Source organism: Rana temporaria, chromosome 7 (genome assembly GCF_905171775.1).
Source record: "Rana temporaria chromosome 7, aRanTem1.1, whole genome shotgun sequence".
Lineage (NCBI taxonomy): Eukaryota > Metazoa > Chordata > Amphibia > Anura > Ranidae > Rana > Rana temporaria.
In genome coordinates this window covers 92,942,822-92,969,944 of record NC_053495.1, presented here as the reverse complement: position 1 = coordinate 92,969,944, position 27,123 = coordinate 92,942,822, and the positions used below count along the sequence as shown (strand labels likewise).

The 27,123-nt window shown below is 45.7% G+C and overlaps 1 protein-coding gene across 1 annotated transcript in view; it reads right to left on the bottom strand.

Moving 5' to 3' along the window:
- ST13 (ST13 Hsp70 interacting protein) overlaps positions 1-27,123 on the bottom strand; it is an 88,211-nt gene that overhangs the window by 29,727 nt on the left and 31,361 nt on the right. Inside the window, exons 3-7 of the mRNA XM_040359659.1 lie at positions 26,555-26,624; positions 26,406-26,476; positions 14,492-14,558; positions 8,417-8,501; positions 2,587-2,697 (exon numbers count right to left, since the gene is read on the bottom strand). Of these exons, the coding sequence (XP_040215593.1) occupies positions 2,587-2,697; positions 8,417-8,501; positions 14,492-14,558; positions 26,406-26,476; positions 26,555-26,624 (404 nt within the window). The remainder of the gene's footprint in view (positions 1-2,586; positions 2,698-8,416; positions 8,502-14,491; positions 14,559-26,405; positions 26,477-26,554; positions 26,625-27,123) is intronic.

The window sequence follows — 27,123 nt, the reverse complement described above, 5'->3', positions numbered from 1 at the left end:
ATTCCGACGCACAAAAATCCGACGCATGCTCGGAATCATTAAACTTCATTTTTCTCGGCTCGTCGTAGTGTTGTACGTGACCGCGTTTTTGACGATCGGAATTTCCGACAACATTTGTGTGACCATGTGTATGCAAGACAAGTTTGAGCCAACATTCCGGCAGAAAAAAAAATCCACGGTTTTGTTGTCGGAAGGTCCGATTGTGTGTATGCGGCATATTTGTTCATGAATGGAAAAAACAGGATTTTTGTACTCACCATAAAATCCTTTTTTATTTCGTCCATGGACGGACACAGCTTCCTTATACTTTTGACTGTACGGAACATAACCCTACAGTCAAGAGTATAAGGAAGCTGTGTCCGTTCATGGACGAAATAGAAATGTATTTTCTGACTTAGCAGGTTCCTTAGCACCCAAGGGGGCATGGTGAAATGGCGACAAATAAAAGTGCAACAATGTTGAAGCTTTTGTGTGCAGCAACATAATTTATATGCAGGATCTTGCTGGCAAAAGATGCCGTGTAAACCCCCCTCCCCCCCCCCCCAAAAAAAATCTGTAAAGACATTGTGTGATCGCACAGGCATGTAAATGTGCATATAGAGGCATACAATTTTTCTTCATTTCTTCATTCTCTTAAAAAAAAAAAAAGCTACACAGCTACAAACATGGCTTTTTTTTTTACAATAGGCAAAAAATTGTTATTAACCACTTGCCGACCAGCGCACACACTTTTACGTCGGCAGAATGGCACGAACAGGCAAATGGGCGAACAGGTACATCCCTTTAAATTTGCTGCCGTGTGGGCGCGCACCTCTGCTGCAAGCTCAGTGACTGTGCCTGCGGACTCTATGTCCGTTGGTGTCCCGCAATCGTGTCACGGAGCGGAAGAATGGGGGGATGCCTGCGTAAACAAGGCATCTCCCTGTTCTGCCTAGTCACAGGACACTGATGGTCTGCTCCCTCATTGCGATTTTTTAACAAAAATATGTAGAAGAATACGTATCGACCTAAACTGTGGAAAAAAAAAATTCATATATTTTTGGGGGGTATTATTATAGCAATAAGTAAATATTGCTTTTATTCTTCAAAATTGTCGCTCTATTTTTGTTTATAGCGCAAAAAATAAAAACCGCAGGGATGATCAAATACCACCAAAAGAAAGCTATTTGTGAAATAAAAAAAATGGACGTCAATTTTGTTTGGGAGCCACGTTGCACAACTACAAAAAGTGTCCCTGTCCTTTGGCAGCCAGATCCTCCGGGGCTGAAGTGATTAAACCCAGTTTGAAAAAAAATAAAAGTATAAAATGTAGCTGCCCTGTTTTGTGGAGTCTTTACAGTATTGCCAGCCATTGAAGGTTTCCTCTGTGAAGTTTCCTAAAGAATGTTTCTTTTGTCTCCCTTGTGCCACCACTATGTATGGATACAATCAGCTGTCTTTCTGTGCTCTGGTACTGTGTCCAGCTTGCGCATGCACAGTATGGGACTGCTGGCGCTGTGTCCTGGCAACGCACGCACGGTGCTCTGCTTAGAAGTATAAAACACTGCCAGAGTGCTCCATGCACCAGCAGCCCCTAATGCTGTGCACAAGACACACTACGTACTGGAAGTTTGGGAAGAATGAGGTACAAGTTCTGCTTTAAAGTGATACCAAAAAGTCTGTTTTTGTTTTAAAACAAGCATGTTATTATTAGGTACCTGCTCTGTTGCAGTGGTTTTTCACAGAGCAGCCCAGATTCCCTTCTTGGGTCCCTCTCCGATGCTCCTGGCCCCTTCCTCCTGTTGATTTCCCCCACAGCAAGCAGCTTGCTATGGGGGCACCTGAGCCACAGCTCTGTGTCCATTCAGACACAGAGCCGTGGCCTGGTCCCACACCTCTCTCCTCATTGGATCAATGACTTTGATTGACTGCAGCAACTGCCAATGGAGCTTCACTGCTGTCTCAGCCAATGAGGAGGGGAGGCCCAGAAAGCCAAGACTCTCGTGCATCATCATTGGATAGAGATGGGGCACAGGCAAGTATTGGGGGGCTGCTGCACACAGGATTTTTTTCATAATGCATTAAGATGGAAAACCATCTGCTTTTATAACCACTTTAATGGTTCAAAACTAATTTAAACTGAATCCACAATAATTATATGCCTAGTGTTGTATCAAATGGAGTGGTTGAAGGGTTTTTAAACCCCCATATATTACAAGCTACAATACTAAATATTCATTTTTTAAAGCAAAAAAAAAAAAAAAAAAAATCAATACACAGGTTTCAAACGGTCCCTAGTCAGCATCTTCTTCTGTGTGCCAGTTGTCAGTCATCTTCAGTGGCATTGGGGTTAACTCATGCATCACTTATACACAGATCAGTGTACATTAGGGGAACTGCTGTGAGTAGGCAGGTAGGTGTAGTTTATTGTGGAAGAGACACTGTAGAAAGCCTGCCTGCCCACAGTAACAGTGGAACTTTAATTTATCTGAGTAATAGTGTGGCTTAAAAGCTTGATTATATTTAAAAGATTGATTTATTTAAAACATTGTAGATACAATTCAAGAACAGCCACAGCTAATTTAAACCACTCTGCTATTTACTTACCTATGTGCTTTGCCTCTCCATTTATATGGCGGAGCAGAGTCAGGGTTGATGGCTATAGCTTTATCACAGTCACGAATTGCAGCATTTGGCTTCTGTAGCTTCACATAAACACTGTTTAGACAGAGCAAAAGTTAGAGGAGTTAGGAAAAAAAAAGTCAGGCTGTAGCACATTTGTCTCCAACTTGTCTCCACTATTTAAAGAGATTTCTAAAAGGATGTTTGGATAAAGCTTGGGGAAGGTGATGGGGCACTCTTAATTTAAGGAGGAAGACTCCGAAGAAGGGGGTTTAGGGTTGTCCTGTTAAGTACTTTTTCTCCCATTACATCTTTGAAGGGCATCAGACGGCCTCCAGAACTAGCCGGCCGCGCTGCAGCCATCATTCGACTATAGCCTGGTCGGCAAGTGGTTAACCACTTCCGTCCAGGCCTATAGAATATTGACGGGCAGGAAGGGTTATCTTGACTGGGCGTCATATGACATCCAGCAGAATAACATGGAGCTTTTGTTCTCTGGAAAGTCATGGCTGTATTAGGCTGTTAGTTGTTCAACAAAGTGACATAGTTTGGAAACATTTGCCTTGGTCAGAAAGGCCACATGTTTTGTGCCCGAGACAGAGTTAGACCCACTCAATACAAGGAAAGTGCCGTCACCGAGAGGTTTGAAGGCCTTCAGCAGAGCAAATGTTTGCCTGAACTTTTACGGCAGTTCACTTGCACCATAAATTGCGATTGGTAAAGGTGGTCTCCAATGGGGTACTCATAGAACGGCACCTTAAATTTGGTAAGCGTGCATGTGAAGGAGTACGCAGCAACGCAGGGGAAGACTGTCCTATAGTGGAGTTCTCATTGTAAAAAGAGCAGTAGGCAGTGCCTGAGTACCTTATAAACTGCTCTAAGCTGAAGTGATGGTAAAGAGTGCAATCTGCGGTGTTATAACCCATCCAAGACTACACTCTGAATACTACTTTATTTATTACCAGTAAATATATACAACAAAAAGAAGCAACAGCATTACAGCATCTGTTCAGAATAAGTACAAGGTAGACCTGCACAATTCTGGATAAAATGTACAATTTAATAATAATAAAAAAAAAAAATCCCCCAAAAAAATTGCGTTTGAAAGACCACTGCGCAAATACAGTGTGACATAAAATATTGCAACGACCGCCATTTTATTCTCTAGGATATCTGCTAAAGAAAAATAAATAATAATATTATATATTTTCTTATATACATTTATTAGTTTGGTGGTTCCAAGTAAATTTCTAGCAAAAAATACTGATTTTAACTTGTAAGCAACAAGTGTCTAAGTGGTTAAATTGCCCTTATTTGCAGACTGAAGTTCATCCCTTTGATCTGTTTTTTTTGACAGCTGTGAGCAGGGAACTGCTCTGGACTTGTCACATGCATCATGGAAATGCTGGATTAAGACTATGTGGTAGGTTGAAATCGAGATTGCGATTATTTTTTTTTTTTTAACAATTAATCAGACAGCTCTAGTACAAAAGGTGTACAATTATATATATAATATTACAGGATTGAATGGTAAACAATTGTTAAACATAAACCAATTGGTTACCAAGGAAAAAAGTTAACGATAAATAAATGCAAAAAAGGTAAAAAAGGCAGTCAAAACCAGCAACTCGTTCTTCTGAATATTGTAATTTGTATTGCAGATGGAGTACAGGAAATACAGTTTATGCGTTTTGGTTGCTAGCCTTAATCATAGTATGCATGGTAGCAGTACTTGGCTTAAAACGACAGGTTCTTTTTAAAGCATCTTAAACACCTGCTGTTATTGTAACAAACATAATAAATTATTATTATACAGTGCCAACAGTTTGCACAGTGCTTTACAACATGAGGGCAGACAGTACAGTTACAAAACAATTCAATACAGGAGGAATAAGAGAGCTTAAAGCGGGAGTTCACCCATTTGTTAATTTTTTTTTTTTCTCCCCTTAGCTTCCTGCTTGTTTTGTCTAGGGGAATCGGCTATTTGTATTAAAATATGAGCAGTACTTACCCGTTTTCGAGCTGCATCTTCTTCCGTCGCTTCCGGGTATGGGTCTTCGGGAGCGGGGCGTTCCTTCTTGATTGACAGTCTTCCGAGAGGCTTCCGACGGTCGCATCCATCGCGTCACTCGTAGCCGAAAGAAGCCGAACGTCGGTGCGGCTCTATACTGCGCACCGACGTTCGGCTTCTTTCGGAAAATCGTGACGCGATGGATGTGACCGTCGGAAGCCTGTCAATCAAGAAGGAACGCCCATTCCCGCAGCCCATACCCGGAAGCGACGGAGAGGATGCATCTCGTAAACGGGTAAGTACTGCACATATTTTAAAACAAATAGCCGATTCCCCTAGAGAAAACGAGCAGGAATCTAAGGGGAAAAAGTTCCCTCTAAGGGTGAACCCCCGCTTTAATAAACATAACACTATTGTCTCCAGGTCTACTGTGAGGGAATATCCCATCTCTGAATATATTAACCGTGATTCATAAATTTTGTTTAGAGAGAGGCCGGGTTAGACTTATCTTGCAAACCAGGATCCCCCCGGGTCTTAACCATAGATAGGATGTCGATCTTTTTCTTGGATAGATTTTATACATGAGCTTCTTTCCCTCCCTTCTCCATTTTCCTCAATTCTAGGATATCAAATGCAACTCCCCTGTATAATCTAACTTTAACTAAGTATGATATATTGAGGGTCAGTTATTGATGAAAATAAATACAAAAAAGATTCTCAAGTGGGCTTTAGACCAGCGGCAGTGCGCCGCCCCCCTCTCCCCTGCGCCGTCACTCAAGTCTACAATACATGTATTGTCACCGGCACTGCCGTCGCCCACTATTCAGTTGGCCGGCCCTCTGGTGAGCGCCGGCCATCTGAATAACAGCAGCTTGTTGTTTTTAGAAGTGTCTTTCAAAGCCAGCGGCTCTGATAGGCTTTCCAATTACAGCCTGTTGGCTCTAAATTGGCTTCCAAATAGTTAACCAGGGGACGCACATGCTGTGCGTTCCCTGGTTAACACTGACATGCATCTCAGCCAATCAGGTTCACCGGGTCTGGTTACTGGTAACCCGATTGGCTCAAGGAACATCAAGGGCAGGACTCTGGAGATGACATCGAGAAAGCGTGGAGGGAGGATGGCTGACCCATGAAAGGCAAGCGCCGGGCGACGATGACAATCTGGCGTTTGAGGGGGCAAACTGGCGGTAATTTATGGGCACGGCACAGTGGCTGCGTTTGATGGCATGGCACAGTGGCAGCGTTTGATGGGCACAGTGATATCTTGGTATATATCTTTGTCTGTCAATTTATTATATAGGCAGTGTTTTATTGATATATTTTTCACAAAAATTTATATTGAGAGGATGTGTGTGCGTCTACTGGATCACTTTCTTGCATTGTACAGAAGAAGCTTTAGAAAGGTTATTTTTTGTGACACCAATGTCTAAATTTTTAACCACTTCCATACCGCAGGCCATCATATGATGTCCTGGGATTTCAGTGACGATCTCTGAATGATGCCGGCAGCTGCAGGCATCATCCAGATATCGTTTTTTTCAGCCAGCGATTCTCTACACCATAAGAATGATCATAGTGGTAGTTCAGCCGCTTGATCGTTCTTATCTGCAACGGGAGGGGACACCCCCCCTCCCACCGGCCTCTGGTGCTTCTCCACACTCTCCCGTGTGATCGGGGACCCGGAAAAGGAATTACACGGCACCAGAACTCAGTCAGAAAAAACTGAGGAATAGATGGCCCCCAGCAATCTCTATGACTCGGAGGCCTGGCCGCGAACATTACAGCGAGAGCAATAATTCTAGCCCTAAACCTTCTCTGCAACTCTAAATATGTGCCTGTAAAAAAATTGAAAGCGTCGCCTATAGAGATTTTTAAGTACCGAAGTTTGACACCATACCACGAGTATGTGTAATATTAAAATTTAAAATTGTTTTTTTATTAATGAAAAAAAATGTCCACAAAAATTGCGTTTGAAAAAATGCAATTACTGTACAAATACTGTGCGACATAAAAAGTTGCAGTTGCAATGACCGCCATTTTATTCCCTAGAGTGTCTGCTAAAGTGTGTGTGTTCTCCAAATAATTTTCTAGCAAAAAAAAAAAAAATTTTTACATGTAGGAGAGGAGTGCTGTAATTTGCGCGGTATGAAAATGGTTAATGATACCCAATACGCACCATTTAGGGTTGCCCATATTAGGCATATCAAAGTGGGTAGTGATGAAGTCAGTGATTTGGGATCAAAAGGGTTTCAATTTCACAACGCCATTTATGACAGTTAAAGAATTTGAACCAATTTTGATCTGAAGTGCCCAGAATATCTTTTTGCCATTGGTTTTGCAGTTTAGGAGATTTGCCTCATAGGAGTGTTCTAGAAAGTGGAAATTAGACTTATGAGCTGGTTGAAGTAGAGTACTTTCTAGTCTAGAGTTGTTGTAAAGTTGTACACCCAAATTCCCTGTTTGGGCTTCAGCTGTGTGTCCGAATTTAAGGTATCTGAAAATACCAGACGTCTGCAATACCCAACGCCTGTTGTAGCATAGGAAAGGCTTTAAAGCAGTGGTTCTCAAACTTACTAGTGCCGTGACTCCTTGATAAAAGTTGTGAGGAACCCCAACGAGAATATTTTCATATCGTGGGTTGCCAGCACCCAAGGCAAGACAAGTAATTTGCACCCATAACCCACAGGCATTTAGCGCTCCCCAAGTCCCTTCTACCCGTACAGTATTAAAACCACTATGGTATATTTTAGGATGTACCGCTCTCTCTGTTCTTTTTTCTTTTATGTCTATCCTAATTTCTTGTCCCCCCATCCCTCTCTAGCGGCCTTTTTTGATCGCTTATTCTTTCTCTCCCCCTTTCTTTGTTCCTCCCCCTCTTTTCCTATCCCTTCCATGTATTCTCTATTTTTTCCCCTTTCTCTTACTCCTTGGTGGAGAGAATGGGATGAGTGGCAGTGCTGGTGGGGGGTGGGATCAGTGGCAATGCTGAGGTGAGTTCTGATCAGGAGATGGGGTCTCCTCCAGCCCCTCCCACTTCACATTGCTCATAAGTCAGCTGACCTCTAGTCTCTGCCCCCAGCTATGCCGTGAACTGAATGGGCAGCTGCGAAGAGGCTGAGTGGGCGACTGCGGGTGCCAGGAAAAAGGCTGGGAGAGTGGTGCGGGCTTCAGCCCAGGATTTGGTGTCCCCTGGCAAAGCATCATTAGACCCACAGGTTGGAACCACAGCTTTAAAAAAGGAACCTTATAGCAGAATTTTTACCACCAAGTAAAACATTTTTTAGTGAATCATTTTCAAATAATTGCTGGTTTTCAGATTTTTTTTTTAACGTAGAAATACTATTTTGAAAACCTGTAAAAGTGAGGCTGAGGCATTGGTTTAGTACAGGGTAAACTTAGGGGCCAGGCTTCACCTGTCACAGTGGACATAGCTCCTAAGGGGTCTTTAGGGTCTGGGTTGCATAGATGAACCACAGGGAAGAAGCCTTCACAATCAAATCTACCTTTATAAAAAAATAAAAACAGGGCTCTATTAAAACTTGTGTTGACAGGCTTTTGCCCTCTTGAACCAGGTCAAAAGTATGTCAGAAAAAGATCAACTATGGGTCAAAAGCACCGGTCAGTGAATTTAGAATGTTCATAGAAGCAGCTCAAACAAATGCCAATAAAATACTTCCAGAAATGAAACACTCATCAGACAATTACAAGGGTGCGCAAGCTTTTGCCTGTTATATTGTTATATTCCATCCCCCACTTTTTTCACTTTAAAAGTCTTCTTTCAAATTTTAAAAACGTACACCTCACCTCGCTCTTTTTGCATACAAGATGGCAATCTGTGGGTTCATTTTTATGGCTTCTGTTAGTAAATCGATTGCTTTCTGGAAGTCACCTACAGAGGAAATAAAGAAAAAGTGAGAGAAAAAAGTAATATGATTAAATTTTTAGGGTGAATTTGATGTAAACCAATTTTTGAAAGAGAAACTAATTTCTGTCCTGCAGTGGCTCCTCCTCTTACCTGCGATATCAGAACCGATTCAAATCATACAGTTTGTAGTGTACATAGCTTTGCAAAACAATGGGATAAAGTAATATTCCTCATGGTTACTGTGAAAGTGTGTGAATGCATCAATGCAGTGCATGTTATCTCAGCTTGCATTCATTGAATGAGTTTAACAAAAATTTAAATATTGCAGAATAAACAGCCTCATGCTACATAACTAAGCTCCGTTTCATGCCAAATGAACTAAATTATTAATGTATCTTAAAAAAAATAAAAAATAAATAAATAAATATTTGATAGATTTTTACTCCAAAAGCATTTTTATTAAAATACATTTTAATAAATCAAAACAATGTGATTTAAGAAAAACATTTTTTTATAATAAAATCCAAGATTTTTATCCACCATTACTAATTTTATAATTCAATTTTTTTTACAGGAGCCGGCAGTCTCTACCTCCTCATTAACACTTGGAATTAACATCAACATGGCTGAGAATATTCTAAACGCATCCTTAAATAAAAGGGTTTGTCTAGGACAGGGGTCCTTAAACTTTTTAAACAGGAGGCCGGTTCACTGTCCCTCAGACCGTTAGAGGGCCGGACTAAAAAAAAACAAAAAAAACACTATGAACAATTTCCTATGCACACATGTTATTTTGAGCCCCCCCTCACCACCATTTCAAATTCAAGCCATCATTGCAAGCCCCCCCTCACCACCATTTCAAATTCAAGCCATCATTGCAAGCCCCCCCTCACCACCATTTCTCGTCGTCGTCATCATCGCAAGTCCCCCCCCTCCCTCACCATCGTAAGCCCCTCACAGCCTTTCTCCTTACTGTGCCAAATTGCTGTCACGGTCCCGCTGTGTCACGAAGCTCAGTGTTGGTAACCGTTCTGGCGCGCTGTGATAAATGTCCCGCCCTCCTCCTCCTAGAGCCATTGTGATAGACAGAACACTGGCTCTATCACACGAGCTAGTCTAGGAGGAGGAGGGCGGGACATTTATCACAGCGCGCCCGAACTGTTAACACTATGATCTCTGTGACACAGCGGGATCGCTGTGTTACAACCTGCCGTGTAACCGGCGTTGCCTGTCAGGGTCGGGTGGGCCGGTTAAAAGTCCTCCGCGTGCAAAAATTACCGTTTTCCAAAACTTTATAACAAACTATAAAAAAAAATACTTTTCTTTTTTCCCAATTTTCGGTCTTTGTTCATTTAGTTAGCAAAAAATAGCAAACCCAGTGGTGATTAAATGCCACCAAAAGAAAGCTCCATTTGTGTGGGGGGAAAAAATAAATATATATATATATATATATATATATATATATATATATATATATATATATATATTACACATATACATACATATACATACATATATATATATATATATATATATATATATATTTAAAAAAAAAAAAGTAATATGGGTACAGAGTTGCATAACCGCGCAATTGTCAAACTGTGACAGCACTGAAAGCTTAAAATTGTTCTGGGCAGAAAGGGGGTAAAAAAGTGCCAGTAAGTGGTTAAAAAAAAAAAAAAAATTAAGAAATGGGCCCAGATTCACAAAGCACTTACGCCGACGGATAACAAAGTACGCCGACGTAAGTGCAAATGTGCGCCGTCGTATCTGTGCGCCAGACCCACAAACTAAGATGCGCCTAAAAACAGGCTTCACCCCGACGTAACTTGCCTACGCCGGCGTAGGATGGGCGCACATTTAGGCTGGACGCATGGTGGCGCTCCCATTGATTAGCCATTCAAATATGGAAATACGGCGATTCAAACATACGTGAAGTTATTTCCCATAAAGGAGGTGCAACCCAGCAGCAGACATGCAAAGGTCTGCACCAGGGAACACAAGCCGGCGTATTTTACGTTGGACGTATGTCTGGCTGGGCGTAGGTTAAGTTCACGCCGTACGCAGTAAACCCGGCGTAGTTTAGGCAGTTGTTCCGACGTGGTTGTGAGCAGGCGCAGGGGGATGCGTCCACGTCACGGTGCATGCGCAGTTCGTGATACGTATCTGTCTGGCGCTCGGCTCATCATTTGCATGGGGTCACGCCTCATTTGCATGGGTCACGCCCACTTCCACCTACGCCGGCGTACGCCTTCAAAACCCACGCCACGCTGGGAGCACTGGCTTGCTGAATTCCATGCTTGCCTCTCTGCGCTGGCGTAGCGTACAGTGGTTACTCTACGGCGGAGTAATGTGCGCCGTGCTCTCTGAATCTGGGCCATGGTGTTTTCATTTGCCCTAACCGGAAGTGACAAAAATGCTTCTGTCTACTAGACCAGTGTTTCTCAACTCCAGTCCTCAAGGCGCCCCCAACAGGTCATGTTTTCAGGATTTCCCTCAGATGAAACAGCTGTGGTAATTACTAAGGCAGAGAAACTGATCAAATCGCCTGTGCAAAATAATGGACAGCCTGAAAACATGACCTGTTGGGGCCATAGAGGTGATCGAAGACTATACGCAATTCCCCCCCGCCAGCTCACAGCAGCTAGCTACCATAACCCCGGTATCCTCTTCTTTAGCGGGCAATCCTATACAAGAGGAAGATGGCCCCCGTCTCCATATCACTGCAGGGCGGAAGCGACGTCAAAATGTCACTTCCACCCATACATCTTAAAGGGATTTTTTTTTGTTTGGGTGCCGGAAGATGCTGTCCTCCAGCAGAGCTTTTTTCCGGCCTGGGAGGGTTTACCCGTGGGCCCTGACTGACGAAAAAATACCGCTTCTGAGCGGGAAATGAAGGACCTGGCACACAGCGCGGTTCCTCCCCCCTAGCGGACTGAGGGAGGAGAGTGCTCTTACCCCCAGTGACATTCGTAATGTCATCCAACGAGGTACCAAAACCTCCTACCCCTGAGGGGTAAATCAGCCAGGGCTTTTTTGATGCCTGGACAGCAGACCAGCATTTCTGCCAAATCAGGCGGCACAAAACCACCACCGAAACAGAGGCTCTGGATATCAAGGATGCTGCATCCCATGTAGCAACACAGACATATACAAGGCCCTGGACCAACTGGGAGGGAGCTGGAGCTCCACAGTCTGGTGCAAAACCTTGCCCATTCAGTGAGTGTCTGACCCCAGCATGGTAAACATGGAGCGGGTCAGCACCTTGGACCTCCTATCAGAATTGTCCTTGAAGACAGGGGAGAAGCGTATATATATATATATATATATATATATATATATATATATATATATATATATATATATATATATATATATATATATATATATATATATATATATATATACACACACACACATACACACACACATATACACACACATATACACACACACATATACACACACACATATATACATATACACACACACACACAGACACACATATATATTTTTTAAACTCTCCTCAAATGGGGTACCAAACCGCCAGGCGCTGGGGAACTACAAGGACTTCTGCAGCCTTTCCCATTCCTTATCAATGAACTTGTCAAAAGAAAAGGATATACAAGGAAAACCTTTACAGAGCGGTCTGACAAGTGCCCTGTCACTGACCCCAGTGAGGAGTTTTCTTTTCAAGAAAGGTCTTGGTCCACTTACACAGAACCAGGGAAGTGACAGGCAGGTCCCGGTCTGAGGCAGAGCAGTCCCCTGGGGATGGTGGGGGGAGTGGGCACATTTTAACCCCCCCCCTAACAAAAGTGTCCATTAATGCAGGAACCCCAGCTGCCACCTTTTGGTATGCCTTGGGGAGGAAGACCAGACACTGACTCCATTAAGAACAGCTCTCAGGGACACATTTCAGACATTCCCGGGGAGGTTGGCGTGCTGACGTCACCGCGTATTGAGGACGTGCCTCGTTTGTTTGTTCGCCGGCCGGCTAAACTTGTCCTTGCTGTTTTTAAACGTCTTAATTGTAAGTGTTCTACTTACTTCATTTATATTAAATCTTGGCGGTACTTCACTATGTGAGTCTGTATATCTTTCATGGTTCCTGGCCATCTGATCTCTGGATTGAAAGGACTTGTTTGACAAACGCCTCCCTGCTGTTGACCGTAACACACTGACATGCAATATTGATCCCTTGAGGGTCGCCTAGTTCTGGTAAGGGTCAGTGTGTCTTTATGGTGGTGGTGCTCCAGCTTTACTTCACAGTGTCTGTCAATATTAGCCACCGGGAGTTAGTCTGAGTGTTTGTTCACCATACGTTTTTGCACTATTTTTTTCTGTTTTCTCTTTTTCTACTGGGCTGAGTCCACTGAAGTAAGAGCTTCTGCACCGTTCCATGTTGGATCTTCTGTTGGCTACACAATGGATGGCTCTTTTTGATCCTTGGGGATCTATACTTCTGGTAAGGGTTAGCCTGAACGTTTTCACTCGGATATTGTTCCAACACTAACCACAGAATTGGATTCATTTCTTATTTTTTGGACTACTATAAAAAATAATTTTTTTACCAATTTTTTTTTTTTTGTATGTGCACACTTATTGGGACTCTTAACTTGTTGATCTTTTGGTCACCTTTACGAGGTGTCTCTAGTACAACTCCTTTTTATTTTTATTTTATATGGTCACTTATATATAATTTTTAGCGCAACTCCCACCTTTTATCATCCGTTTTTTATGTTGTATAACATTTTGAGTTTGCTGCTGTTTTAGAGTTTTTTTGGTATGCGCATTTTTTCACTTCTTACAGGAACATAACTCACTTGTCAAGATTTAAGGAGCTGTGTCCATCCATGGACGATAAGAGAAACAGGCTCGGTCTTAAAGTGGTTAATATGATAGTAAACTATAACTTTAAATGGTCTCATCCAAAAAGGATCAGAAAAGCCCCTACCTAGTTGGGATAAGGATTATTTTTTTTGGAGCATGATCAACCGACCAATCAGTTTATAGAGGATAGACGCCTGAACAACTTCATCCATCAGTTTAACATTTTCAGGGAATTATTTTTTTTTTTTTAACAAGAAATTCAGGGAATTTCTAATAAAAACATCAGTGATCAATCCGTCACTTTCAAAAGGAAAATGTGGCATTGCTGTGAGTCTGCCACAAAGGTGCTATCTCGAGTCCTTTAAGAGAGAGGTTTTGTACTGTGTTTTCCTAATACTTGCCTCGGTGGATGCAGAATTAGACTGATGCTGCATCTGTCCCCCGGCGTCTCTGCACTGAGAACCGAGCAACCGAACACTGGATGCTGCCCTGGATGCTGCCCTTTTATCCAGCCCTTGGGGCATTACCGTCCAATGTTGCTTACACAGATCCTGCCACTGACACCAACAATGGGGAACTACTCCTACTAACACCAATGATGGTGCACTATTCCTTCCATTAAACATGAATGATGGGGCACCTGTCCTTCCATTGACATCAATGATGGGGCACTATTCCTCCCACTGATGGCAACGATGGGACACGATTACTCCTCTAATACCAATCATGGAGCATTGTTTACTCCCACTGACGTCAGGACATTTTTTTTCTCCCAATAGCCACAGTATGGCCCACCCTAATGTTTGAAGGACAGTAAACTGGCCCATGGTTTATAAAGTTTGGAGAACCCTGACCTAGATTATACTTGAACCACAGTCTGTCCTTAAATCGTTTGATTCTGCATAGTGTGGTTCTAGCAAGCATGCCAAAGACACCAGAGCTCATTGGAATACCTACTACCATTATTGCATTTTGGGTAGTGCTTTGCAGAATTTAGAGGATTTGGGGAGGGAAGCTGTATGGCACCAGGCATGCCACACAATGAGAACCTAATACAATTGAAGTGACAGGCAAGTATGAACTCTAAAAGAAAAAAAAAAGTGCTTGTGAAGCCAAAAAACACACTACTGGTTAAAGTTTATGAGCAGAGCAATACAAAACCAAATTGCAAAAACTCTTACCATCTCCCAGAGCATCAATAGCCTCTACTTTTTTTTCATTTGCCTTATCCATCATTTCTTCTGTGACCTGAATTATAAGAAGATAATAAAACAAAACAAAATTAAAATATGCAACATTTACAGAGCACACAAGGCTCCGTTCACATCTAAGCGGGCGGAATCGACGCGATTCGAAAAGGCGGCAAATCGCGGGATGCCCGTCGTCCAAAAAAGGTTCAAGAACTTCTTTTGGGACGACAGGCGTCCTGCGATTCTGTTTTCGCGATATTAATATGATTTTCCAGGCAACAATTGCAGAAAAACCACGCCGCGATCAAAAGGTGCCATTGGAGGTGATGGGGATTGCACCGGCGTCCTGCGATTTTCCGCCATTTCGAATTACGTAAATTCCGCCCGTAATGCCGATCGTTCAGGTAAGAACGGAGCCTGAAAGTCCCATACATCTACTTATTGTAGCACTTTTCTCACATCTGTCTGTGATGGGCACATCTGCTACATTATCACTCCCTGGTTAAGACTCTACATTTACTCAAAGGCGAAGTTCCTGTCATCAGTGGATGTCACACAACCCATCAGTGCTGCCGTCCGTGGATCTGTCAGCGCAGCCCATTAGTGCAGCCTAAGCAGTGTCATCCGTCACAGAGCCAACATCACTGCTGACCATCAGCAGTGAATCTATCGCAGCTTCACATCAGCCACCATCTCCAAAAAATATTTTTACATCTGAGGCATATACAATCCTTACATATCAAATGATGAGAACAGCAGGTAGCTCTCACCATCCAAATCAGCATACGAGCCAGTAGACAGTGGATTGAAAACCAAATCAGAGAAGGAAACAGTCCCACCCAAAAGATTTAGAAGATCAGAAGACGATCTGCCTACCACCAGCAGCACCATACACCCCAACAGCACCAACACCAAAAGGAGCCAGCACTGGAATAATGCACCAGACCCAAAAGAATCTAAGCCCAAACTTCCAGCTGCCCTGGCAAACCCATTATAGCTGCCTTCCAGCTCACGGTCAGCTACAATTGCCCCCGTTCTTTGCACAGCCCAAGATTTTTCTAAATTAGATTATTTTTATTTGTTTTTCCTTCAAGATTTGCTGCAGTACATTGTGGCCCAAACACATTTTTGCAGAGCAACATATTGCCACCAACCTCATTGGCAAAGTCTCACAGTGGATGAGTTAAAAGTTGTTTTTGGGCCTTGCGTTTAATATGGGACTTACAAAGAAAAGCAAAATGTATGCCTACTGGTCCACCCACCCCATGTCGATTCATTCTGCTGTAATTTTCTAGGACACGCTATGACAAGATCATGTGCTTCCTGCATTTCAATGATAATTCACAGTGCCCTCCCTGTCGTTTGATACATTTGATAAAATACACCCCCTAAAGCTTTCCATGCAATTTGCCGAAATGTATGTCTCAGACCAAAACATTTGTGTGGACAAATACCTTGTCCACTTCACTGGCCGGCTGCAATTCAAACAATATATTCTCAGTAAAGAGGGCCAGGTACGGATTTAAACTATACAAACTTTGTGAAAGAGCCACAGGATGTGTGTACACTAGGGTTGTCCCGATACCGATACTAGTATCGGTATCGGTACCGATTCCGAGTATTTGCGGGAGTACTCGTACTCCCGGAAATACCCCCGATACCAGAATAGAATACTTCCCCCCATTCCGCCCGCCGCCGCCAATGCCGTTACGCCGCATCCCCGCTACCGCCAACTGACTGTGTAATACGCGCGCCGTTCCATTACAGCTTTGAATAGCTGTAATGATTGGCGCCGCGTATAGACACTCCCCCTTGCTCGGGTGAACTCTCCAATCCCGAGCGAGGGGGAGTGTCTATACGCAGCGCCAATCATTACAGCTATTCAAAGCTGTAATGGAACGGCGCGCGTATTACACTGACTGTTGGCGGTAGCGGGGATGCAGGACAGGTAAGCGGGACATGGCTGGCTACATGGGGGGAGACATGGCTGGCTACATGGGGGGAGACATGGCTGGCTACATGGGGGGAGACATGGCTGGCTACATGGGGGGAGACATGGCTGGCTACATGGGGGGAGACATGGCTGGCTACATGGGGGGAGACATGGCTGGCTACATGGGGGGAGACATGGCTGGCTACATGGGGGGAGACATGGCTGGCTACATGGGGGGAGACATGGCTGGCTACATGGGGGGAGACATGGCTGGCTACGGGGGGGGAGACATGGCTGGCTACGGGGGGGGGGGGGGAGACATGGCTGGCTACGGGGGGGGGGGGAGACATGGCTGGCTACGGGGGGGGGGGGGAGACATGGCTGGCTACGGGGGGGGGGGAGACATGGCTGGCTACGGGGGGGGGGGGAGACATGGCTGGCTACGGGGGGGGGGGGGGGGACATGGCTGGCTACGGGGGGGGGGGAGACATGGCTGGCTACGGGGGGGGAGACATGGCTGGCTACGGGGGGGGGGGGGGAAAGAGACATGGCTACATGGGGGAGACATGGCTACATGGGGGGGGGGGGAGACATGCTGCATGGGGGGGGGGGGGGAGACATGCTGCATGGGGGGGGGGGGAGACATGCTGCATGGGGGGGGGGGGGAGACATGCTGCATGGGGGGGGGGGGGGACATGCTGCAGGGGGGGGGGGGGGAGACATGCTGCATGGGGGGGGGGGGGAGACATGCTGCATGGGGGGGGGGGGAGACATGCTGCATGGGGGGGGGGGAGACATGCTGCATGGGGGGGGGGAGACATGCTGCATGGGGGGGGGGAGACATGCTGCGTGGGGGGGGGGGAGACATGGCTGCATGGGGGGGGGGAGACATGGCTGCATGGGGGGGGGGAGACATGGCTGCATGGGGGGGGGGAGACATGGCTGCATGGGGGGGGGAGACATGGCTGCATGGGGGGGGGGGAGACATGGCTGCATGGGGGGGGGGGAGACATGGCTGCATGGGGGGGGGGGGAGACATGGCTGCATGGGGGGGGGAGACATGGCTGCATGGGGGGGGGAGGAGACATGGCTGCATGGGGGGGGAGGAGACATGGCTGCATGGGGGGGGGGAGACATGGCTGCATGGGGGGGGGGAGACATGGCTGCATGGGGGGGGGGGGGACATGGCTGCATGGGGGGGGGGGAGACATGGCTGCATGGGGGGGGGGAGACATGGCTGCATGGGGGGGGGGAGACATGGCTGCATGGGGGGGGGGGAGACATGGCTGCATGGGGGGGGGGAGACATGGCTGCATGGGGGGGGGGAGACATGGCTGCATGGGGGGGGGGAGACATGGCTGCATGGGGGGGGGGGAGACATGGCTGCATGGGGGGGGGGAGACATGGCTGCATGGGGGGGGAGACATGGCTGCATATGGGGGGGGAGACATGGCTGCATATGGGGGGGGGACATGGCTGCATATGGGGGGGGGACATGGCTGCATATGGGGGGGGGACATGGCTGCATATGGGGGGGGGACATGGCTGCATATGGGGGGGGGACATGGCTGCATATGGGGGGGGGGGACATGGCTGCATATGGGGGGGGGACATGGCTGCATATGGGGGGGGGACATGGCTGCATATGGGGGGGGGGACATGGCTGCATATGGGGGGGGGGACATGGCTGCATATGGGGGGGGGGACATGGCTGCATATGGGGGGGGGGGGACATGGCTGCATATGGGGGGGGGGGACATGGCTGCATATGGGGGGGGGACATGGCTGCATATGGGGGGGGGACATGGCTGCATATGGGGGGGGGACATGGCTGCATATGGGGGGGGACATGGCTGCATATGGGGGGGACATGGCTGCATATGGGGGGGACATGGCTGCATATGGGGGGGGGACATGGCTGCATATGGGGGGGGGGACATGGCTGCATATGGGGGGGGGGACATGGCTGCATATGGGGGGGGGGACATGGCTGCATATGGGGGGGGGGGGACATGGCTGCATATGGGGGGGGGGGGACATGGCTGCATATGGGGGGGGGACATGGCTGCATATGGGGGGGGGACATGGCTGCATATGGGGGGGGGACATGGCTGCATATGGGGGGGGACATGGCTGCATATGGGGGGGACATGGCTGCATATGGGGGGGACATGGCTGCATATGGGGGGGGACATGGCTGCATATGGGGGGAGACATGGCTGCATTTGTGGGGGGAGACATGGCTGCATTTGGGGACACATTTAAAAAAAAAAGTATCGGTATTCGGTATCGGCGACTACTTGAAAAAAAGTATCGGTACTTGTACTCAGTCCTAAAAAAGTGGTATCGGGACAACCCTAGTGTACACCTTCCACGTGTTTGAAGGCAAAGTCTCAAGCTCCAGCTCCGAGTGCCCAAAGTACATCAGAACCAGGGGAAACATTTTCTGAGACGTGACATACCCCCTGTTTAAAAAAAGGCTACCATATCTACGTAGCCCATTATACAAGTTTGCCCCTTTTCCACCACCTGTATCGTAAAAAAACATTGGTCTGCAGTACCACCAAACAAAAAAACAGGAAGGGCTTCCCACATAATTTAGTTGCAACAATGCTACAAAAGGGGGGAATCTGCAAGTCTGAGGAATGAGGAAGTGTTGCTGGTGAAGTGGAGGGAAAAGAGATGTATCATGTTACATAAAAAAAAAAAAAAAAAAAAAACACAAGTCAAACCTATGTGTGATTATATGTCAGTATTACCTTGTATATATCCCTGTATGTTGTGATCATTCAGGTGCTTATCTAATAGTTTCTTGAAAAATTCAATGCTCCTCACTAAAATCACCGCCTGTGGAAGGGAATTACACATGCTTGCCACTCTTACAGTAAAGAACCCTCTACGCAGTTTAAAGCGGAACTCCACCCTAAAGTGATACTCCCGCTGATCGGAACCCTCCCCCCTCAGGTGTCACATTTGACACCTTTCAGGGGGGGGGGGGGGGGGTGCAGTTATAAAAATTGGATTTTTATATCAGCTTACCTGTAAAATCCTTTTCTTGGAATACATTACGGGACACAGAGCAGCATAGTAATTACTATGTCGGTTATAGGGCCTACCTTCAGGTGATGGACACTGGCACACCCAAGACAGGAAGTCCCCTCCCCTATATAACCCCTCCCATATCGGGAGCACCTCAGTTTTGTAGCAAAGCAATAAATATCCCAATATCCAGAAAGAAGAAGGGTTGGAGCTCTGTGCCCCGTGATGTACTCCAAGAAAAAGGATTTTACAGGTAAGCCGTTATAAAAATCCTATTTTCTCTCTCGTACATCACGGGACACAGAGCAGCATAGTAATTACTATGTGGGATGTCCCAAAACAATGCCAATGAAGGGAGGGAGACACCATAAACAAGCCGGGCGCCATCAGACATGAGGACGCCAACCGCTCTAGTGGAGTGCGTTTTAACTTTAAACGTAGGAACCTTCCCTTTCAAACCATAGGCTTGAGTGATGACCTGCCGAATTCACTTAGAAATAGTAGACTTGGACGCCGCCTGACCCTTTCTGGGCCCTGCCGGCAGAACAAAGAGAACATCAGTCTTCCGAATCTGAGCAGTAGCCTTAAGACAGACCTTAACTGCCCTCACTACATCCAAGGAATGTAATGACTTTTCCCCCGCAGAACTAGGTTCTGGAAAGAAAAAAAAAAAAAAAAAAGGGGGGAGAACCAGATCCTGGTTCAAATGAAAAACTTGACACGACCTTGGGAAGAAAGGCTGCATGAGGTCGCAAAAACCACTCTATCTTTATGAAGAATCAGATATGGCTCTTTACAGGTAAGAGCCGCCAATTCCGATACTCTCCTGGCAGAGGATATGGCTACCAAGAACACCAACTTCCTGGTCAAAAGGACTAAGGGAATGTGGGACAAAGGTTCAAAGGGCTGTTTTTGTAGCGCAGATAGAACCAGATTCAAGTTCCATGGGCACAATGGGGCTTATTGGTGGATTAATATGAATTACCCCCTGTAGAAAAGATATAAAACTAGCGAATGTGTAGCTAGTGGTCTTTGAAAAAATATTGATAAGGCCAAGACCTGCCCCTTGATGGTTTGATGGTACTCAAGGCCAATTTCATGTCTACACCTAACTGTAGAAAGTCAAGAACTCTGCCTATGACATATCTATGAGGATGCCACCTTTTAGCCTCACAACAGGCCACATATGCCTTCCACACCCTGTAATATACAAGTCTGGATGCTGGCTTTCTTGCATTAATCAGGGTAGGCACCACAGAATTTGAGAGCCCCCTCTTCCTTAGGATGTGGGATTCAATAGACAGACCGTTAAACTTAGAGTTTGTAAGGAAGGGTGGAATATTGACCCTTGTGAGAGCAGGTCTGGACGAAGCGGAAGGGTCCACAGATCCCCTACCGACATCTTTACAATTTCTGTGTACCACGATCTTCGGAGCCATGCCGGAGCCACAAGAATTACCGGTTTCCCCTCTAACCTGATCCTGTGAAGGAGTCGTGGTAACAGCTGCAACGGGGGAAATGCATAAATTAGTGAGAACTGTTCCCACGGAAACACCAGCGCATCCGTTCCGCAAACGAGCGGATCTCTCGTCCGGGACACAAAATTGTCCACCTTTGTGTTCAATCTGGATGCCAAGAGATCCACATCTGGCGTTACTCATCTCTGACATATGGCCAGCAAGATGTCGGGGTGAAGAGATCATTCCCCTGGAAATAGCTGTTGGCGACTTAGGAAGTCTGCCTGCCAATTCTCTATCCCTGGGATAAAGATTGCGGATATGCATGGGACATGATTTATGCCCCAAGTCAGGATCTGATCCATCTCCTTTCGGGCCGCACGACTTCTGGTCCCGCCCTGGTGATTTATGTAAGCCACAGCCGTGGCATTGTCGGACTGTATCCCGACATCCATGCCTTTAGGGCTAATCGTGCCGCTCAAATCTCCAGTAGGTTAATGGGTAGATTTCTCGGGAGCCGACCACCTTCCCTGGAGAGACAGTTTCCCCAGGACTGCCCACCCAGCCCAGAAGACTGGCATCTGTTACCACTCTCCAAGAGATTGGAATGAAAGACTTCCTTTTTGCAGATTTTGGGGTACTAACCACCAACAAAGACTGACGAACATTTGGAGACAGACATTGGGGAGTCTAAAGCTTGGACCTTTTTGTTCCAGGTGGACAAAATGGCTTTTTGTAACTTCCTTGAGTGGAATATTTAGAAATTGGTTTAGACCTTTGAGATCTAGTAAATCGGCCTGATGTCTCCATTTGGCTTTGGGACTGAAAGGAGGTTTTAATAGAACCCCAAACCTTGCGCCTCTACTGGCACCTCCACGATCACCCCTCGAGACAACAGACGATCTAATGCCATTAGGAGAGATCTTTTTGCTGGATCCTTTGGAATGCTAAAAAAACGAGGGGGGGGAAGAAACTCTCGTAACTCCAGCCTGTACCCCATGGACACCGTGGAGAGGACCCAATTGTCTTGAATCCTCTCCCGCCAGATCCCTGAGAAAAACTGAAGTCTTTCCCCCACCCGACTGAGTGGGGGCTACCCTTCATATCGCCGACTTAGGGGTTGGCTTGAGAGGCTTGAGCCTTTCCCCCCCATACCTGGCCGACCAGGAGGCCGTCGGAACTGTTTAGAGGCTGAAGTCCCCGGGACTGCAGAGGTGGGCCGCTCAAAAGAGGGGCCCCTAAATCTTTCCTTGACTGGCAAAAGAGTGCTTTTCCACTAGAGATTTTCAGGATATACTTGTCCAGATCCTCCCCAAACAATCGCTCTTCATGGAACGGAAAGCCAGCCAGGAGCTTTTTACAAGGCGTCTCGGCTGACCAGTTTTTCAACCATCGTAACCTACGCATGTGTACCAAAAGGAGCATAAGGCGGGAGGGCCTGATGGATTAAATCCTTAATGGCATCTACCAAAAAGGAAAATGTTCTAGGCAAAAATCGGTCAAATCCCGAGCTTGCTGAGCAGGAATATCCTTCAAAACCGGCTCCATCTGATCCTTCAAAGCTTGACAGATGCCTATAGCTGCCACTGCAGGCTGTGCTAGCGCCCCGGCCGTAGCAAAGGAAGTCTTTAATAACATTTCCAATCTTTTATCTGTTGGATCCTTAAACATCTGCACAAGTCAGACATCACAGGAGATGGCAGCGTCCACTGTAGGAATACTCCACTTTTTGGTGAACTTTTCCTCCATAGGATACAAAACAAAACTTTTTAGGAGGAAGAAAAAGCTTACCTGGATGCTCCCAATCCTGATAAAGTCCTTCGAAAAGAAGATGAACCGGAAAGGAGCAGCCATTTTGAGGGGCTTTCAAAGATCCCAAAGAAGAAACTGCGCTTGCTGCTGGTTCTGACAGGGGCAATTTAAATGCTGAAGGGACCATATCCGCTAGGGATTGTACTAACAATTTTTCAGTCTGAGGCTGAAAATGGCTCCTCCAAAGTGGATTCTTCGGAGTCAGAAACATCAGAGCGTGCCTGGTCCCCTAATGGTAAATCAATCTCCTCCGGGGAGAATTCCTCTGCTTTCAGGGACTCTAAAGTGGGAGAGGGAGACCTGGCACGCTTCCTCTCTGGTAGGGAGGAAGCGATCAATGCCGCCAATCTCTGTTCCAATCTCCCCAGGGCTGAGGCAAAAACCTCTTCTGTCACATAAACAGGAGCAGGTGGGCTGAGGGCAGACACAGCACCCAACAACCCCGATTGCTCACCTCGGGCGACTATTTCTGATTGGTCAGGGAAGGATGGGACCGCAGAAGCATGGCCAAGATCCTCAGAGCCCGATGGAGATTCCTTTGGCTTTTTAGTCCCAGAGCCCATGGAAGGCATAGTCTCAAGCACAAAGCCGAGGTACTCCTAGCCAAGTGGCATACACTGCTGAGCGAAATATGCTGCTATTATCAGATCAGCCTGATGCCAAGCCAATGTGCCTGGGGATACCTGTATACACCACCTGCTGTAAGTCTGTACTATTAGTATTGTCTGTAGCCCAATACTGCTAACTTCACTCTGTCGAGTGCTCCTGTGTCCCACCGTCAGTCATACTGTCCCAAAGACAGAGGCTGCCCTGCGCTTGCGCAGATGATCAGGGAGGACATGGAGCGTTGGCTCACTAGGCCCCGCCCACCTCCCTCACTTAGCTCGGATCATATCTCCGTCAATTTCGCACGCGCGTGCACGCCCGGGGTGCGCTGCCGGGGGATATAGGACTGCTGCCCAGCGGGGAGGAGAGGAGGGAAGAGGCGCCGAGCAGAACCACAAGACGCCGCTGACATCAGTGATGTCTTTCCTGGCTGACAAGGCAAGTGAAAGCATGTCTTATATCCCAGTAAGAGAGACTGGCAGGATAAGGTAACAAACTTTCTGCATAGTTACAGGCAGGTTTACATTTAAGAGGCAACTTAGCACCCTCTAGTGGTAACCTATAGGTACCGCAGCAAAACCACCTGATTCACAGGATTACTGGCTTAAAACAGACAGACAAATTTAATAGCAGGCAAGACACACTAGCTCAATGGAAGGCTCCCTGTTGAACCAAGTTCCCCAGGGACTTCCACGCCGCAGGGCACTGCTGAAAACAGATGGCCCAATCTTTACCCATCATGGCGGGCTATGTCACAAGACCTTGAGGGACCGGGGTCCATGGCTAGGATCTCCACTCCCCTGGACCTTTATGGCATCCTGCCAGAAAAACTTTTGGTATTGGGTCTGACCAAAGTACTGTAACCCAGAATCCAGCCCTCCTAAGAGAGGCATTGCAGGCAAAACCTTGCTCTTCATAACCGAGGCCCGGGTACCGTCCACTTTGGCTAGGAAGCACCTTGGACGTATCAAGATACAGCTTGCTTAGGCCACAAAGGAACTATAATCAAAGCTCTCTCTGAATACATAATAATCATTACCAACACCTAAGACACTGGCAAAAAAAAAAAAAAACTGAGGTGCTCCCGGTATGGGAGGGGACTTCCTGTCTTGGGTGTGCCAGTGACCTGAAGGTAGGCTCTATAACCCACATAGTAATTACTATGCTGCTCTGTGTCCCGTGATGTACGAGAAAGAAATTGTGTTTTCTCAGGGTTTTGCAATTCCCAGAACAGGGTCTGGAGACCGAAGGCTTCAAAGAGATTTGGGTAGGAGAAGCCTTTACCCCTTTCTCCATTCTTGCCCTTTATGGACCATGATCCTTTCTGCTACCTGGACCAATACTTTGGCTGTACTGTCTATATCTCTGCCTGCACTAAGGACAGCATTGCTACCTGGACGATTCTTTTTGCTGCTGCTGACCACATCCCTGCCTGTTACCTGGACCAATTCTTTGGCTGAGCCGACAGTATCGCTGCCTGTACGATTCCCTTAGTTGACCACGTTCCCTGCCTGCTACCTGGACTAGTACTCTCGTAATCTTTAGTCCACCCTTTCTTTACTCAGCAGAATGTATTTTGGGGGGGGGGGGGGTAATTGGTATGTACATGCTATGTTAGAAATATGAAGGGCCTTCAAAAATGTGATAGGTTGTCAAGAAATTAGATGCATAATTTAAGTCCCTAGAACAGCTGATGGTCCTTTTTGGATGTTGGGCCTCTGTGTGTGGCCAGGCTGTGTAAAAGTCTCACATGTGGTATCACCATGCTCAGGAGTAGCAGAATGTATTTTGGGGTGTAATTTTTGCCATGTACATGCTATGTATTAGAAATATTGTATAAATGGACAGCATTGTGTGGAGAAAAAAAAAAAAAAAGTTTATAAAATTAATTATTTTATTTTCACGCTTTCCTAAAACCTGTGCAAAAAAAAAAAAATCAATTTTCAAAAGACTCAATGCCTCATAAAATAATATACGTTGGGGCGTTTGCTTTCCAAAATGGGTCATTTCTATTGTCATGGTGTTCCAGGGCCTTCAAAAGTGTGATAGGTAGTCAAGAAATTAGGATGTGCAATTTATGTCCCTAGAATGCCTGGAGGTGCTACTTAGATGTTGGGCCTCTGTATGTGGCCAGGCTGTGAAAAAGTCTCACACATGTGGTTATAGCCATAAGCAAGGACGAGTAGCAAAATGTGTTTTGGGGTATAATGGCAAGTAGGCATATGCTGTGTGTCAATAAAATGGTTAATGATAATAATGTTTTAAAAAATATATATATTTATTTTCGCTCTTTTCTTATATCACAAAAAACATGTTATTTAATGATAGGTTTTTCTTAGATCGCATGTCTTGCCTTGATTGTAACTATACAATTTCAATAAAATCCTTGAAAACTAAAAGCTATTTGTGTGAAAAAAAAAAAAAGTGTTTGGGTACAGTGTAGCATGAGTGTGAGCACTGAAAAGCTGAAAATTGGTCAGGCAGGAAGGGGGTACAAATGCCCTGTATTGAAGTGGTTAATTAATACCCAGAGCTTAGCTGTACTGTACACATTGGTATACTTTGCAAAAACACACACACGACACATTGTGTATTTAAATCTGTTTGCGAAAGCCTCTTGCAGCTTGAAAAAGCTCAGTAGGTTTTCTTTTTTACTGAGCTAAAAATACAGCCTATTAATTGTATGGAGCGTAAACGAGCGCAGTGCATTCTTCAGAAAATAAAAAAATTGAAAAATCTGCATTTTTAGTCAGTAATTTATGCCTCACGGGCGAAAATTAACACTTGCATATTGTGCAGAACAAAAACACAAGAATACATTTTTACGCGTGTGTGCAAATACATACAAAAAACCTCTGGGGGGAAAAAAAAGATGCTCAAACAGGAGTATTGTGCGCAAGAGGCCAAAAAACTATCAGCAGTCCCTAATGCCAAGTGCACTACTCCAGACTTGCCTTTAAGATGTAGCAAGCACTACTCTTCCAAATGAAATGACTGCAATTGTAACCCTTAGCGTCTATGACGCAAAAGTTATGCCAAGTAAACACAGCAACATTACCTCTAACTCATCATTTCCCATCTCCTGAGGGGGCTCATCATCTGGTGCAATAACTCCTTCATTATCCATATCTGGTTTAAAAACAAAATAGATTACAAACACAATGAACTAAATTATGGATCCACATAACTGTTTGTCATTTAGCTTACCCAAGTCACTTTCTTCACTCACTGGTTGAGGAGTTGGAGAAGGGACCCTTTCTTCGTTTCTCTCATCTGTCTAAAAGCAAGAATGCAGATAATGTTGAAAATAGATAAACGTAAAAACATAAAGCTATTGTATATAGGCGAGCACAAGCCGATGATGCGATTTCAGCAATTGCAGCTTTACAGTACCCCCATCTGCCAGTATGTAATGTTAGTTGTTTTTTATATTCATTCACATCTTAATTTTTTTTTTTTTTTTTTTTTTTTTTATAGAGCTCTGCCTGCTTGGGTGTGTAGTGCTTTGGACATTTCTCAAGCATACGTTGTGCTTCATAAAATGAATTATATTTTTTTTAAATCAGCAGTATAGCTGTTGCTTGATTAATCAATCTCATAGTGTAAAAGCTTGCTAAACCAAACAATTTTCTTTTAGGCTGGATATACGTGTGTGCATGCAGTGTGTGTGCGGCAATTAACATGCATAGGTGAGAAACGCCCCATATAGGAAAGAACAGGAATGCATTTTTATACAGCAAAATGCGTACAATGTGCTGCATAAAAACAAAATGTGA